The sequence below is a fragment of the Phalacrocorax carbo genome (assembly GCF_963921805.1).
Source record: "Phalacrocorax carbo chromosome W unlocalized genomic scaffold, bPhaCar2.1 SUPER_W_unloc_5, whole genome shotgun sequence".
NCBI lineage: Eukaryota > Metazoa > Chordata > Aves > Suliformes > Phalacrocoracidae > Phalacrocorax > Phalacrocorax carbo.
In genome coordinates this window covers 381,399-398,981 of record NW_026990256.1, presented here as the reverse complement: position 1 = coordinate 398,981, position 17,583 = coordinate 381,399, and the positions used below count along the sequence as shown (strand labels likewise).

General features: G+C 41.2%; 1 protein-coding gene across 1 annotated transcript in view; it reads right to left on the bottom strand.

Moving 5' to 3' along the window:
- Positions 1 to 671: 671 nt before the first annotated feature.
- LOC104047445 (tubulin-specific chaperone A) overlaps positions 672 to 17,583 on the bottom strand; it is a 59,335-nt gene continuing 42,423 nt past the window's right edge. The window contains exons 2-4 of the mRNA XM_064439997.1: positions 17,064 to 17,169; positions 2,226 to 2,312; positions 672 to 899 (exon numbers count right to left, since the gene is read on the bottom strand). Coding sequence (XP_064296067.1) covers positions 819 to 899; positions 2,226 to 2,312; positions 17,064 to 17,169 — 274 coding nt within the window. The 3' untranslated portion in view covers positions 672 to 818. The remainder of the gene's footprint in view (positions 900 to 2,225; positions 2,313 to 17,063; positions 17,170 to 17,583) is intronic.

Sequence of the window (17,583 nt, the reverse complement as noted above, 5' to 3'; positions counted from 1 at the left end):
AAGCCATTCTGAAAGAACCACAGTTTTTGTACATGTTTGGTTTTCCAGTCAGAGTAAGCATTGTTCCTTTACCTGTTAGTTCTCTTTCAGCTTCTGGGGTTTAAGCTTTGTTCAAAGAAGCTCACTTAAGCTAAGGTGCTTTCAGGAAAAGCATTCAGTCCAGAACCATTACCAGAAGATCCAACCGACAACATACTAGTCATCTGCTAAATTTTGTTTGTTGAAAAAGTAACAGAATTTTGATCAATGGTAATTGGGTGAATTGGGCTCTACAAATCAACCCCAGGAAATTTGAAAAATATTTGGAATCAGCTCTTAAATCTGTCTTGGGCTCAAAGATAAACAAGGAGTAATAGTTGATAAAACTACAAATAAATTGCATCACAGAAAAAAGATGGGTGACATTGAAGGGTCATTTACTCCATCTCTTCTTTCAGTACAGATTGTTATGCTATAATGGCTTGAAATTATTTCAAATATAAAGTGCCTCTAAAGTATTTATTGGTCCCTCACATTCCTTACATAGCTAAACTTTCTTAGCCTGAATTGTTCAGATTAAGTTCTGTATATTTGCTATTATGCTTACATTAAATACGCTTTATTTTTTCCTTTCTGTAACTGATGTGAACTGGAAATGTTTCTATTTTGCCTGAATATGGAACACACAGATGTTTCAGAACATCCTTTATTTGATGCATCTTGAGAAAGGCCAGTTTGCATAAACCTTATCAAGCCAACAACAGTAATAGAGCCATAGTCAAATGAAAGTGTGGAATGGACCCAGTGCTAATGCATATAAAGAGAGTACTGAAAAACTTCTAGGCTTCCAGCTTCACTGATTCTAGTATGGAACGTGCTTCTTTATACTCTTCGGCTTCTTCCAATTCTTTTTCATTTTCCTGGAATTAAAACCAAAACTTTTGAGTACTTTGAAAATAATGGACATGGGATTAAATTTAAGAAGGAAACTATGAAACAAGGGATATATCATTATTGAAAGCACTAGACTTACATAATTCAAAGCACAGGTAGTTTCTTTTATCCTGCTTAAGGCCCAGGATAATGGCTGTCATGTGTGAATAGATTTGACCTATGCATACCTTTATTTTGTTAAATAAATATTTAAAACCAAGGACAGCATAACTGAAACCAGTGACATCAGAACTCAGAACAAGAGTACCATTAGGAAAAAGCCTAAGCAGAGATTGACAGTTGAAAAAACATACTACTACACAGTTGATTTTAGGCACTGAAGGTGAGCTAAGAACAGAAAGCAACCTTTAAAGACTTCCAAATTCTTATTAAGAATAGTAACTCCCCACATTCCTTGTTTGTACAGCACAGCGTATAGATCAATAGTGTCGCTTCTGCGTGCCGCTGAAATCTAGACCAGTTAACTGTCAAGTAACCAGCTGAATGACAAAAGGACCCTAAATCCTGCCAGGTACTGAGCATTTATTTTGGAAAACAGTAGAGGCATACCACCTGAGGATAAGACACCTTGAGTTTTCCTTTGAAAAGGGATTTGCATTTTATCTGTCAAATGTGTCTGAGGTGTAATTTACGGTGCATATTTTTAGCCTCACAGTAGCATTTACATGTGTAGCAGAATTATTGGTGAAAAATCAGCTTTTAAAATAAGCATGACTATCTCCAGTGAATCTATTTGTACAAGATACTATTTATTCCTGCAGGTATTCATCTTAAAAATGTGGCACTAGTTCTCATCTCGCTGATAAATCATATAAGCAGTACTCAGTAAGGACTCAGCTGTCTTGTTTCTTGTCCATAGCATAATAAAAATAGTAAGCGAAGTATTTTGACTATTTCAGTTCACTACAAGCATATTATATACATCTACATGATCTAGAAAGACTACCTAAAGTGAACTATTTTTTCTGATCATGTAGCTCACAGGAATTCAGAGTGCATTCTAACAGTTCAGTATTTAAGTGTATGTTGAGTGTGCACTCCCTTAAAGACAGCTTCTAATATTCTAACACACACAGTTTTCATAGACTGAAGACCAAGTCTGCAAAGACAGTTATCTAAAATGGTTATCTAAAATTGGTATGCTATAGGATGCTAGTCTTGGGACCTATTAAAAAGTAATTCTTCAATCCAGTTCTAATATGCTGCAATTGCACTACAGACAACCATGTTTATGCAAGTTCATCAAGGAACAGCAGCATTTCTTGATCAGTGGATTTTGGTGCTATACTTACTAGTAGTTGAGTAAGATCTGCGTGTGCAACTTCTAATCTGCGCTGGCAGTCTGGAATCATCATTCGTGACTCTTGTAAGATCTCAATCTGTGAAAATTAGAAGCCAATGAAATGAGAATGTATTCCAGATAGGAATGTTATTTTTCTAAAGATACAGTCTTTACTCTGAAAAATCAGTAGTCCAGTCATCATCTAGGAACTTCAGAACAGTGGTACCTATTTTCTGAACAGGCTTTTTTGTTAAAGACACACTTAGCATAATTACTTAAAACTCAGTTAATTTACAGGACACTTTCATTTACTTTGTGCTTAATTAAATATAAAGCATTAAGTGTAAAAGAGTATTTAGAATAATTTTTTTCCTTAGAAAAAGGTACTGTCTGGTAAGCTTTCCATACAGCATTTGTTAAAAAGGCTCTTTAAAACAAACTTTCTCCTGCTGTTGTGAAGCAGCTTCATCTAAATTTGGGATCAGCTGGTTATATAAATATCTCCTGTGTCTTTTGGGTAATAAAGAAAAAGAGTGTTCAGATAATACCACATAGAGATAATTACTGCATGAAAAAAGTTATTGAATTATTGATCACTGTGTGCACACTGCAGGAAGCTCTGACTGAAAGAGAAAGGTAAATAAAAATGAAAAGCAAGAAGGCTCATATTTTTGATGCTTATTATGCATAAAAAAGTTATTGCTTATCCTTGTGCTTCATTTTAGGAGAAAGATTATTCTCACCATGCACTTTGAACAAAATTACTAAACTGGCACCCCACCAAATCTGAACATCCTGCCTCCTCCTGTAGAAAACTTCATATTTATATAAGGGAACATTTATTTCATGGAACATTTCTAGATCTGAAATCCAACCACTGAGAAGAAAAGGTGTGTTCAGTAATGTTAAATCTATTTAGAAATGAAAATAGGTTAGATATCTAAGTATGAAACCTCTTCTGCATTCAGGATAACCTGCAACACAAGGCTTTCACTTTAAATGGCTTACTTCATTCTGTCATTCTTATGTTGTATTCTTTCAGTATTAATGCTGCTGTACTGAAGGGAACACTGTCATCACAAAAGGGAATATAAGCTATGGCTAAGAATGTATTTATGCATACAGGAAGGCCTTTTGTAGTACATCGTTATCATAATTCTGAAGTATCATATGCTTAAGTTCTTAGTTCAAGTCGTTTTTGAGAGAAGGGGTTTAAAAACTATGTTTCTAATTTCCTTTCAGAGAATCTAGGGCAAAACCTGTCTACTTTGATGAAGCAAAGATGGGTGACAAATGTTTTAAAAAAATTAAGTACCCCCATGTTCTAGTTCTCATCACTGTCTTTTAAGCATTCAGCATTGGACTGTATTAAAAATAAGACTAGTCAGTCTGAATGTTACACTTTGAGCAGTGAAGGAATAGATTGTAGCTTCTATAGAATGAGGTATCCTGGGCTGCATCAAAAGAAGCATGGTTGAGGTTCTGCCCCTCTACTCTGCTTTGGTGAGATCTGAGCTGGAGCACTGCATCCAGCTCTGGAGCCCTCAACACAGCAAGGACATGGAACTGTTGGAGTGGGTCCAGAGGAGGGCCACAAAAATGATCCGAGGGCCAGAGCACCTCTCCTATGAGGACAGATTGAGACAGTTGGGGTTGTTCAGCCTGGAGGAGAAAGCTGCAGGGAGACCGTATTGCGGCCTTTCGGTACTTAAAGGAGGTCTATAAGAAAGATGGGGACAATCTTTTTAGCAAAGCCTGTTGTGACAGGACAAGGGGTAGTGGTTTTAAACTAAAAGAGGGTAAATTCAGACTAGACATAAGCAAGAATTTTTTTACTATGAGGGTGGTGAAACAGTGGAACAGGTTACCCAGAGAGGTTGTGGAGACCCTGTAGCTGTACGCTTCTACGGGAGAACTTATCTTGGGCCGCATATCTCTGGGACACAGGGCTCTACCCACCCTGGGGACAGTGATGCACAGACATCAATATGATGGATACAAAATGTCCGTTTATTTAGCTGCGTCACACGCTTATATAGCTCTTGCGCTTCCTGTTCCTGCCACTCCTATGGGGAGGAGTCTATCTTTCCGTCACATCCCGTAATCTTCCGGTCGCCGATCCCTGTCTATTCCCCTACAAGACCCCATCCCTGGAAACATTCAGGGTCAGGTTGGACGGGGCTCTGAGCAATGTGGTCTAGTTGAAGATGTCCCTGCTCACTGCAGGGGGGTTGGACTGGATGACCTCTAAAGGTCCCTTCCAACCCAAACCATTCTCTGATGCCTTCTGCTTTATGTACAACTTTGTTCTACAAAGAATACCTACAGGAGTGAGAATATCCAATAATTACTTCCTTGGGCCAGTATTGCTAAATAGTTGTGTGTTGTAAAGCTGGTGGGTGATATGGAATGTAGTAACTTATTTGATATATGCCACTCAATAAGTGATCTGGGAAGGCTTATAAGCTGTAGTCCTGGCTGCTGTAAGAAAAGAACAAAACTACCCTAACCACTGTTCAAAACAGAATTTGACTGAGATCCAAAGGGGTACCTGAGTTTTATTTACATTTGCCTGCAGTTATGCAATAACAAAAAACAGAAGGAAGAGGAATCCTGTAATTTAGTGGGTGCAAATGGTTGGAGATTGGAACAGGAATTTTGTGGAACCAAGATTGTTAGTTGATTACTGAACTATCTATGCAAACTTTGATAGCTTATACATAAAACACTTTTTTCAAGATAATCCCAGATGGACCATTTACTGTTACAAATGTATATAATAAAGCAAAGTCAAAAGCTCAAATAATTAGCTAAGCTTTAGGACTGGAATTTTTAAAAAGCATTTGCTCTCCAAATTCTATCAAAATTGAAACAGCAGCCCTCCCCCAACACATTCTAGAAACTTTCTGACTAAATTCTAAGGAGTTTAAATTATAAGCCAGTCACAGAGGAAGTTATTGCATGAAACTGATCTAACTTTGCAAAACCCATAAATATCTGCAAGGCTTCTGTGAATTACAATGCCAAATATAAGTATTTAAAAAAATGGAGTAACTGAACTGCATCTAAATAATGTATTAAGATAAAAGCAATAAAGCACAAAAGTATGTACAGAGAGAAGCAAATTGAATTTCTTGTTGTGCTGGTTTTGGCTGAGAAGGGGTTAATTCTTCTCACTGTGGGGGGTCAGCTACCTTTCCAGCTTACCCCAATCTGCCACGTGGCGGGGGCTGGGAGGGGCAGGGCCATGGTGGGGACGGCTGACCCCAAATGGCCATTGGCATGTTCATTCCATACCATGTGACACCATGACCAGTATATTAAGGAGGGGCAGTTTGCAGCTCGGGAGCGGCGCAGTGTCACGTAGGCGGGCAGTGAGCTGCTGCGTTGTGTGTGGTTTGTTTCGGCAGTTCATTCCCCTCCCCCCTCCCTTCCCCCCCGGGTTTCACACCTCTCATTGTTATACTTTCCATTGCATTTTTGTTGTTGTTTTTTTTAAAATTTTAATTATTAAACTGTTCTTATCTCAACCCATGAGCATTACCCTTTTGATTCTATCCCCCATCTACCGGTGGGGGAGTGAGCGAGCGACTGTGGGGCTCAGTTGCCGGCTAAACCACAACAGTCTTTTTGGCGCCCAACGTGGGGCTCAAGGGTTGGAGATAATAACAGCTGCTGGTCACAGCACCATGTTGTCCTTTTTGCAGTTGGTGTTAAAGATTGGTGTTGGTTTCTTTAGTCTGCTGCGCTCTGCTGTGATTAGTAATATTTTGCCTACAAGATTTGTTATGCAAACACTCGTTTTCAGCTTTATCTGGTATTTGGGGTTTTTGCTGAAACTGTTACTGTACTTCGGATACCACCTTGTTGAGGCAATTAGCAATTATACCTCCTCCTCTGAGAGGTTTTATATGGAGGAAATACAGAATGGTATCTTTGCAACTTTGATATATGATGCCTGTGCCTTTCTTACAACAACCTTTTTGTATCTTGAACATCCTTGGGTGGTTAAGGTGCACTTATTGTTAGTTTCTGGGCATGTTGTTTTGGTTTTGACTAAGCAACTTAAGAATATCACCCAGAAATCTGCCCCGAGGCTTGATAGTTACGAGTGGCAGGGCATGTGGGATAGCATGGGCAAATACCTAGGGCAGTGGTCACCCCCAGTGTTTTGGAGTTTCACCCCCGAACAAGTGCAGAATCCTGACAAACTAGTAGAATATTTGGAGAAAGTATGTTGTCACCCTGGGAACTCCAGAGAGATACAAATCACTTCAAAGTGCTGGGGCCTGGCCCACGCCTATCGAGCCCTGTTTAACACTATTCAGTACCCCCAAGGGGAAGAGAAGGTCTCTGGATCTAAAAAGACAAGGACAAGGAAAATGAGAAGCACTGCGGCCACTCAAACCCCCACGACAGAGGCCCCAAAAATAAAAAGGTCATCTCTAAGCATCATGAACACCAATAGTTCCAAAATTAATAATCCTACTAAGGGAAAGACTCATAGCACAAAGTAAACAGCGATGCTCAGGCTACTGGTTGGCTAATCAACATATTTGTAACTTAAATCCACAGCATGGTATTACTTCTCACCTCCCTGGTAATCAAGTAATATATAGGCACAAGGTGCTGTGCCAGGATGGTGGCAAGGGGACACATGGAGTAGGACAGCATAGGTGATGTAGGAGAAAGCTGGGTATATGGAAGGCAGAAGATCACAGGAGATACAGCATTAAGAGGAATACAGAGGGGACACACCCCACCCCCAAAAAAAACCCCTGTAGGAAACCAAGTTTCATTAGTTCAACTCCTTTTGAAGCAACTTGTTTTATTTTCACAGAGCAGGCCCAAAAGAAAGCTTGAGCTATCCACAAATATAGGATACATATTATATCTATATAATATGTATCTATATATTAATGCCTATATAATATATATCTATATTATAATATAGAACATGCTGCAGTCTGCTGTGAGTTCTTTGCCAAATACATTTGATCAAAACACTTCTGAAGGGCCACAAACAAAAGCTGGCAGTAAAGAACTGGAGAATGCTGTTTTGTTTCTATAGTGCTTGAGCATTTCAGGCACTGAAATGGCCATGTATCAACCACAAACTAACTACCATTTGTTGCAAGAAAGCTAGAGGAGAAGAAAACCCTCTAGATCTAAATGCCTTAGTATTTCAAACAAGCTTTCTCTGCAGCCCCTCTCAGGTGAAGACCGATCCTGTTTCTTTTAAAACAGATCACTTTAGGACATAAAAGGCAGACAGGTTCCTTTGGTCTTTTTGGAAAACAGTTTGTCGCTGGCTGTTTTCCACTAGTGTACAACTGTAAGGTTTTCTTCATTGCCAGCAGCAGGGGATGGAGGGAGAACACCACATGACTTTGTCATAAATTGAGACCACAATGGATCATAATCCAATTAGAATTTTATTAATTGTAGCAAGTAGAATATGAGCAAATACAGCGCTGGACGGCAGGGGAGTCTGCGCTCCGCCAACTGCCGTACTGAGCAGTTCAAACAGTCTCTCTTTATACATCTTTACTTCCATGTTCAATGAGATAGTGGAGGTACTTTTCGCATGCTTCAGTTGTTGTTAGGGGGTCGTTTCCTGCTTCCTGGTGATATGGGATTGCTTGTCTTATCTCTGTCGATAAGTTTGGACATCTGATGGTTATCTTGCATAAGCACGCCTGGGAGGTATTCTTCGCATGCTTTACATTGAGCTTAACATAAGTCTTAATAAACAATACCTTAGTTCAGTTTCTCACAACTTGAAGCTGAAAAATGGAGATACTGTTCAGAGGACAGAAGCAAAACTCCATGTCCTCCACTGAAAAAGTTTTTAATTAAATACTCCATATCATAAATTACAGATGCTGCTCCTTTAAAATTAACTTAGAGGATGATAATGGAATTATTCATTACAGAAAGTTGTCATTTAATCAGCAGACAGCACATTTCTTCCCAACAACTCAAAATTCTACCTGAACAGATCCATGTTGATGCAAATATAAAGCCTCACCCTGTAAACAGGTGAGAGGTGGTAAACATCTGAATGAAGAGGTTTCTTTGGGAGTAGCATAAAGAAAACACTGACAAAAGACAGACTTGCTTTCCCAACAAGAATGGCTCAACTTTTTTAGGACAAATAACCAAATTTTCTCTCTGCTGAGGTTAAGCCTGGGGGAGAGGTTTAGAGGGTTGGTTTTTGTTGTTTCTTGTTTGTTTGTTAAGATAGCATATAGATTCTGAATGCATGCTTTGCTAAAAGATAGCAGGCTGGTTAGGAGGTGTTCTAGATTAAGCTTGAAGGTTTGGGAGGAATCCCCCATCTGTTTTGTGGAGGCAAAATACCCGGAGAAATATTTGTGCTAAAATTGGAGGCAGAACAGACATGGGAAGTTCCCTAGATAGACAGAAGGCAGAAAATTAAGTCCAGATTTTTTTCCTCCCTCTAGAGGAGAGGAAAAATGAGCCCAACTACAGAAGAAATTAATCATGTCCTATCTTGGTGGCAAGTCTTTTCTACCATAGGACTGTTGCCATACTAACTTATTCCAAATATTGCACAAGTACCATTAATATTCAGTATAAAAATCTGGAATTCAAAAGGTATTTACACCTGCCTAGATAAAAAGGAAAATAGCCTCTGGAAAACAGAAGGGAAAAAGGAAGATCACAGTAATGATTTTTTTCATCATTTGGTCTCTTTCAGAAAGCACATTAGGCAATAAAACCACAGATTGAAAACATTTATATTATCACCTGTATGTTATGAATATTATTCTGTATTTAGTACAGAGAAATCCAAGTTGCTAGCTTTTAAGGAAGCACATTGTGCTTGTTAAGGATACTGTCTAAATACATAAGGGGGAGCATTAGACCCTTCATTAGTATTTCCACTGCCTCTTTACCTAAGCAGCTAGAGTTACAGAGTTCATATTATTGAGCAAAGATCATATATTCTTAGAAAAAAAAAACTTATGAAAATAATCAGACTGCAGTGAAACCGTATGCTTCACCTAATCTTACCGTACTTGATTGGTGAGAAGATTGACACTTTGAACCAATAGGGTGGGGGGTGGAAAGAGTAAATTTGAATAACTGAAGTAAAATTAAAATTAAAAAGCCAACTGAGCTAACTGGAGTATTTCTTTGATGCTAAATAGGCATTTAGAAATGAAAAAGTTACAGAACATTACAATGTTCCTTTCAGCTAGAACTCTTCCAGTAACAAGGTTAGCAGCTCATTCTCATATTCAGAAATAATTTTCCAAAACAATATAAATTGTTTTCAAATGTATTTCTTTTTAGCTGTTTCAGGAAATATTCTACCTCTCACTCAACAAAGCAAGAGAAATATTGCTGTTTTCACTACTAATTGGAGAAAAACTGTGTATTAGCAAGACTGTATGTACTCTTTGGCATGCAGATATTAAATTCTATGTTAAGTCCATTGGATTTTTAATTCATCTGGAAATGACATTACACAAGAAATCATTTGGAACTGTAGGATAACTATTTAAAAAATATAAAAATTATCATTTATCAGTAAAAATGCTGACAGTTAACAAAAACTCCAGAGTAGATCTACAATCCCACTGAGAGGAAATAAGGAGTAGATACCTCAGGCTCTTCTCATACTCACAAGTATCAAGATAAAAGCATGAGATGGGAAAGGATGTTATTTATGTACAGGACAAATCAACAACTACAGAAATACAGAAAACTACTGGTTCCTACCATTAGTCTGCATTCATGAGCAAATACAGTGAAAAGTTTCTATTACAGATAAAGTATCGTGAAGCACAGTGTAAAGTCTTCATATATCAAGAACCATTACAACTGTGTGGAAACTAAGGCTTCATTACAAAAAACCCAAAAAACCCAAAAAACCCCACCAACATGGAGGTAACAACTTCATTATTTGCTGCTACCAGTCAGGGGTCTTCATGACACTCTACAGAAATTATATGCAGAATTTACACCAGATAGAATACATCAAAAGTCTTTTAATAATTTTTTTCTAATTTGTGCGAATCTGTTTTGTATAAAATAGTTCACTTATTACTAAAATTGTTTTCAATTTAGTATTTTATTAAAATACTTAACCCTTTTTCCTAACAGTCTCGTGGTTGAAGATAGTGTGATTTTGAGATATAAAATTTATGAAAATATTTTCTTTCATAGTATTTTCCCCCAAATACTGCTCTTAATATATTATGGGTTTTTTCTGCCAATAAATTGTTATAAGGTTCCCCCTAAATTCCAAAATTCTCACCTGCCTTTTGCAGATGAAAAAACAGTGTGCTTTTTTGGTTTGGGGTTTTTGGGTGGGGGGGGTGGGGTGTTGTTTTAATTTGGTTTTTGTTTGCTGGTGTGGGGGTTGATAGTTACGAGTGGCAGGGCATGTGGGACAGCATGGGCAAATACCTAGGGCAGTGGGCACCCCCAGTGTTTTGGAGTTTCACCCCTGAACAAGTGCAGAATCCTAAAAAACTAGTAGAATATTTGGAGGAAGCATGTTGTTACCCTGGGAACGCCAGAGAGACACAGAAAACTGCAACGTGCTGGGGCCTGACCCATGCGTACTGAGCCCTGCTCGACAGTATTCAGTGCCCCCAAGGGGAAGAGGTGGTCTCTGGATTGAAAGGCAAAGTCACGGGCACTGTGGTCACTCCAGCCCCGATGACAGGCACTGTGGCCACTCAAACCCCCATGACAGGTACTGGAGCTGACTCAGAGAATCAACCCATGCCAGTATCAGTTGCCTCCATCCACAAGAACAACACTTGGAAGCAGAAGTCAGCTCGTTTAGAACAGGATAATGAAGAAGCTGGGCCATCACAAGGAGAGGAGGAGGAAGAAGTCATAAATGAAATAGAGACCACCCAGTCCCTGTCCTTAAGCAAGTTGCGAGATATGCGAAAAGATTTCAGCTCTCGTCTAGGGAAGCAAATTGCCACCTGGCTCCTCCGATGCTGGGATAAGGGGGCCAGTAGTCTGGAATTAGAAGGAAAAGAGGCCAAACAACTGGGATCCCTTTCTGGGGAGGGGGGCATTGATAAAGAAATTGGAAAAGGGACACAAACCCTCAGCCTCTGGAGGTGACTCCTGTCTGGAGTAAAGGAAAGGTATTCCTTCAAAAATGTTACATATCGCCCGGGAAAATGGACAACTATGGAGAAAGGCATCCAGTATCTAAGGGAATTAGGTATGCTTGAGGTGATTTATGGTGACCTGGAGGATCAACAGTCATCCAAAGATCCAGATGAAGCTGAGTGCACATGACACCATGTGGAAGAAGTACGTATGGAGCGCACCATCCTCATATGCAAATGCATTGGCAGTAATGTCCTGGAGAGAGGATGAGGCACCAACGGTGGTGGAGGTGATTGATAAACTCTGGGATTATGAAGCAAATATCTCTTCCTCGCTAGTCTCTGCTGTGGAGAAAATATCCCAAGAGGTCCAGCAACTCAAAGAAGGTATGTCCTGCTCCCCACCTGTATGGAGTAGTGTCTCAGCTGTTAGGAATAAGCATCCTTTGGCTCAAAGGAGAGGATACACACCATGGGCCACCCTATGGTTCTGCCTGCGTGACCATGGAGAGGACATGATGAGGTGGGATGGTAAGCCTACCTCGACCCTAGAGGCACGAGTACGTGAGTTGCAAGGAAGAACAATCACTCAGGGAGGTTCTTCCAGGAAAGCTACTGCTCGAATTTCCAGTGAGCTGGTCCCCAGACAGAGGAGTAGAAGTGCTAATTTTAGTTCTGATCTTAATAGGGAGGCTTTTGATTCACATTTACAGGAAGTGAGTTGTGAATGCTATGATCAGGACTAGAGGGGCCCTGCCTCCAGCCAGGTAGAGGAAAGGGATAACTGGGCTTACTGGACTGTGCGGATCCAATGGCCTGGCACGTCCGACCCACAGGAGTATAAAGCTTTAGTGGACACCGGCGCACAGTGCACCTTAATGCCATCAAACTATATAGGGGCAGAACCCATCAGTATTGCTGGAGTGACAGGGGGATCCCAAGAGCTAACTGTATTGGAGGCCGAAGTGAGCCTAACTGGCAGTGAGTGGCAAAAGCACCCCATTGTGACTGGCCCAGAGGCTCCGTGCATCCTTGGCATAGACTACCTCAGGAGAGGGTATTTCAAGGACCCAAAAGGGTACAGGTGGGCTTTTGGTGTAGCTGCCTTGGAGACGGAGGAAATGAAACAGCTGTCTACCTTGCCTGGCCTCTCGAAGGACCCTTCTGTTGTGGGGTTGCTGAAGGTCAAAGAATAACAGGTGCCGATCGCCACCACAACAATGTACCGGCAGCAATATCACACCAACCGAGACTCCCTGATTCCCATCCATGAGCTCATTTGTTTACTGGAGAGCCAAGGAGTCATCAGCAAGACCCACTCACCCTTTAACAGTCCCATATGGCCAGTGCGGAAGTGTAACGGAGAGTGGAGGCTAACAGTAGACTATCGTGGCCTGAATGAAGTCACCCCACCGTTGAGTGCTGCTGTGCCAGACATGCTAGAACTTCAATACGAACTGCAGTCAAAGGCAGCCAAGTGGTATGCCACAATTGATATCACTAATGTATTCTTCTCAATCCCTCTGGCAGCAGAGTGCAGGCCACAGTTTGCTTTTACTTGAAGGGCTGTCCAGTACACCTGGAATCGACTGCCCCAGGGGTGGAAACACAGCCCTACCATTTGCCATGGACTGATTCAGACTGTACTGGAACAGGGAAAAGCTCCAGAATGCCTTCAGTACATAGATGACATCATGGTGTGGGGCAACACAGCGGAATAAGTTTTTGAGAAAGCAGAGAAAATAATCCAAATCCTTCTGAAAGGCCAGTTTTGCCATAAAAAAAAGTAAGGTCAAGGGACCCGCACAAGAGATCCATTTCATAGGAATCAAATGGCAAGATGGCCGTCGTCAGATCCCAATGGATGTGATCAACAAAATGGCAGCCATGTCTCCACCAACGAGCAAAAAGGAAACACAAGCTTTCTTGGGCATTGTGGGTTTTTGGAGAATGCATATCCTAGACTACAGTCTGATTGTAAGCCCTTTCTATCAAGTGACCCGGAAGAAAAACTATTTCAAATGGGGCTATGAGCAACAAGCCTTTGAACAGATTAAACAGGAGATAGTAAGTGCAGTAGCTCTTACACCAGTCCAGGCAGTGCAAGATGTAAAAAATGTGCTCTACACCGCAGACGGGGAGAATGGCCCTACCTGGAGCCTCTGGCAGAAAGCACATGGGGAGACCTGAGGTTGACCCCTAGGGTTTTGGAGTCAGGGATACAGAGGGTGCGATGCCCGCTATACTCCAACTGAAAAAGAGATATTGGCAGCATATGAAGGGGTCCGAGCTGCTTCAGAAGTGGTTGGTACTGAAGCACAGTTGCTCCTGCACCCCGACTGCCAGTGCTGGGCTGGATGTTCAAAGGAAACATCCCCTCTACACACCATGCAACTGATGCTACGTGGAGTAAATGGGTTGCACCGATCACCCAGCGGGCTCAAGTAGGAAACCCCAGTCGCCCAGGAATCTTGGAAGTGATTATGGACTGGCCAGAAGGCAAAGATTATCACCAGAGGAGGAGGTGACATGTGCTGAAGAAGCCCACCTGTAAAACAAACTGTCAGAAGATGTAAAGCAAAAGTAAAGGCTGTCAAGTTGGGCATAGACATTGTTGAATGGGAAAAGTGGCCAGTGGTCTATCTTTATACTGACTCCTGGATGGTGGCAAATGCCCTGTAGGGGCGGCTACAGCAATGGAAACAGAGCAACTGGCAGCACAGAGGCAAACGCATCTGGGCTGCCACATTGTGGCAAGATATTGCTGCCCGGGTAGAGAACCTGGTTGTAAAGGTGCGTCATGTGGATGCTCACGTCTCTAAGAGTCGGGCCACTGAAGAACATCGAAACAACCAGCAGGTGGATCAGGCTGCCAAGATCGAAGTGGCTGAGGTGGATCTGGACTGGCAACATAAGGGTGAACTATTTCTAGCTCGGTGGGCCCATGACACCTCAGGCCATCAAGGGAGAGATGCAACATACAGGTGGGCTCGTGATCGAGGGGTGGACTTGACCATGGACGCTATCGCACAGGCTATCCACGAATGTGAAATGTGCACTGCAATCAAGCAGGCAAAGCGGGTAAACCTCTGGTATGGGGGACGACGGCTGAAATATAAATATGGGGAGGCCTGGCAAATTGACTATATTTCACACTCCCACAAACCCGTCAAGGCAAGCGCCATGTGCTTACAGTGACAGAAACAACGGCCGGCTGGCTGGAAACATCCCGTCCCCCATGCCACTGCCCGGAACGCTGTCCTGGGTCTCGAAAAACAAGTCCTGTGGCGACATGGCACCCCAGAGAGAATTGAGTCAGAGAATGGGACTTGTTTCCGAAATAACCTTATAGACACCTAGGCCAAAGAGCATGGCATTGAGTGGGTGTATCACATCCCCTATCACGCACCAGCCTCTGAGAAAATTGAACAGTACAATGGACTGTTAAAATCTACACTGAGAGCAATGGGGGGTGGAACATTCAAGCACTGGGATACACATTTAGCAAAAGCTACATGGTTAGTCAACATGAGGGGCTCTGCCAATTGAGCTGGCCCTGCCCAGTCAGTAATGCTACATACTGTGGAAGGGGATAGAGTCCCTGTAGTGCACATAAAAAGTATGCTGGGCAAAACAGTCTGGGTTCTTCCTGCCTCAGGCAAAGGCAAACCCATTCATGGGATTGCTTTTGCTCGAGGACCTGGGTGCACTTGGTGGGTGATGCGGGAGGATGGAGAAGTCCAATGTGTGCCTCAAGGGGATTTTATTTTGAGGTAAAACAGCCAATGAACTGAATGGCATAATGCGAACTGCTATATAATATTGTGTGTCATCTGTATGGTGTGTCAATGATATCAGAGTACAAGCCTCCCAATCCATTGGGGATGGACTTTGATGAAACAAGCAAAGTGCAGCAGTGATGGAATGATGACTGACTCGGTATGCAGCAACCCAATGCCACACACACCATCTCTCCCACCCTGAAAGACTGTTAGGACAGATGGAGCCCAGAGTCATGGACTGGGTGAACTCAATGGACATTTTAATGGACATTTTACAGGGAAGGTCCATAGACTAAGGGAATGATGTCTGTGTATTATGTTAAAGGATGGGAAGGGGAGGGGTGGTGGTTGGTAAGGTTGCATTGGATGGTATGGGACCTGGGCATGGTGTAAATGGTATGGAATAAGGGGTGGAGAATGTGCTGGTTTTGGCTGAGAAGGGGTTAATTCTCTTCAGTGTGGTGCTTGTGGTGGTCAGGGACCTTTCCAGGTTTCTGTGCTCTGCCCTGTCGACAGGAGGCTGGGAGGGGCGGGGCCATGGCCGGGGCAGCTGACCCCGACTGGCCAATGGCATGTTCATTCCATAGCATGTGATGCCATGACCAGTATATTATTGGGGGCGGTTGGTGTGTGGGGCAGTGGTAATTGTGGCTGTGAGATGTGCTGTTTGTTTTGGCGATTAATTCCCCTTCCCCACCTGCCCATGGTTTCATGCCTCTCATTGTTTTCCTTTCCATTGCATTGTTGTTGTTGTTTTAATTATTAAACTGTTCTTATCTCAACCCACGAGCTTTACTGGTCTGATTCTCTCCCCAGTCCCACTGTTGGGGGAGGGAGTGAGTGGCTGTGTGGGGCTGAATTGCCGGCTAAACCACAAGAAGTGTGTAACATTTCATTTCACAGCAAAAATTCCCAGCTTCTGCTGTTTTTGACTTTGATATCCTGCCTGGTCACTGTGGAAATACCACAGTGCTGTCAAAGAATCTGATGAGTGGGTACACTAAAAACACGAATTGCTTTCATTAGTTCTTGTTAGTACCAGCAGATCTTCAGAAATACTATTTCTGTAGGATCTCAGAGTCTCAGTCTGTGGTGAGGCAGAAGACAGCTCTAGCTCTATAAATACAATTCTTTATTTGTATACAAATTCTTTATTTGTATTTCTTTTTCATGGCATAATGAAAGCAAGGTAGGACGTGCATGCATGAACTGAAATCTGAACTTAAAAAAGTTGGTTTAGTTTGTTCTAAAATGGCTGTCTTCTAGCTTTTTTTCATTTATTTTTATATTGGGTGTTTTTTAACCTATTCTTCCATTGTTTGAAAATGAAGATGAGAGAACAGTAGGTTCTATAACATGAAGTCACCAGACCACTGAAACAAGTGAAAATAATTTTATTTTACAGTTTCAGTTTCTGTAAAGATTTAAGAGAAAACATCTGGGAAATGCTTGGGAAAACATAGTTAAAAGATAACATTTAGCTGAAAGAAAATAAAGTTCACAGTTAAACACAGACATGCCACACTTCTGTAAAGAACATAAATGAATCTCCCAAACCCAAGCCTTCTCTCAGTGACAAGGAAACTTGACACTCCTCTTTCCAACAGGGCATGTACCAAGTGTTTGTAACAACTGTCCTTTATGGGGAACCTTCCAAGAAAAATTTAATCATATTGTAATAGTGACTCTAAACTATACCCATTGTTAGTGAGTGATAGCTATCCTGACACCAAGTGTTAAACAATCCATACCCAGTCTCCTTATAATTTAACAGTTCTGGAGGAAAGGAAGTTTCTACAAATGCATATTATGACTTTTGTAATTGATAGGATTTTAGTCTAGTACTTATATAATGGGAGTCTGGAAAAAGGTACAGGAGATTCTTTTATTTATGGATGAATATGATTAAATCAGAGCAAAGAAGGATTTTATAAAACAAGTTTTAGGATAGTTTACCTGCTTCTTAATTCCATAATCATCACATGCTTCAGCTTTCATTTTTTCAATCTTTTCCTCTTGCTGTTTTGCTTCTTTTTCATACATAACTTTTTCTTTTGCCAATCTGCAATTAAACCAAGTGATTGTGTTAATCTGGTTCTATTATGGTAAAAAGTTACACCGTTGAAAACAAAAAACAACAAACCTGAAAGCTGCAGCCCTATAAAATAATACACAGTTTTATGAAAAAAGGGCTCTTAACCACTGCAAAAAACTTCATCTAGGAAATGCTGAATTTAGCGATAATAATTCTTATAAGAATAATTTAAATTAAAAATATTTTAAAAGATTCTGTGTGGGCTTATCCATATAGAATATCCCAAAAAAAGCTATATCCTGGTACTTCATTTCAAATACATAATAGAAACAGATAAGAAGCTGCCTTGTAGATCTGGATGACTGCTAATAAATACAGTAGTACAGAGGAGAAAGCTATCTCTCTATCTCAAAAAAGTCCTAACATCATAGGTAGCCAAAA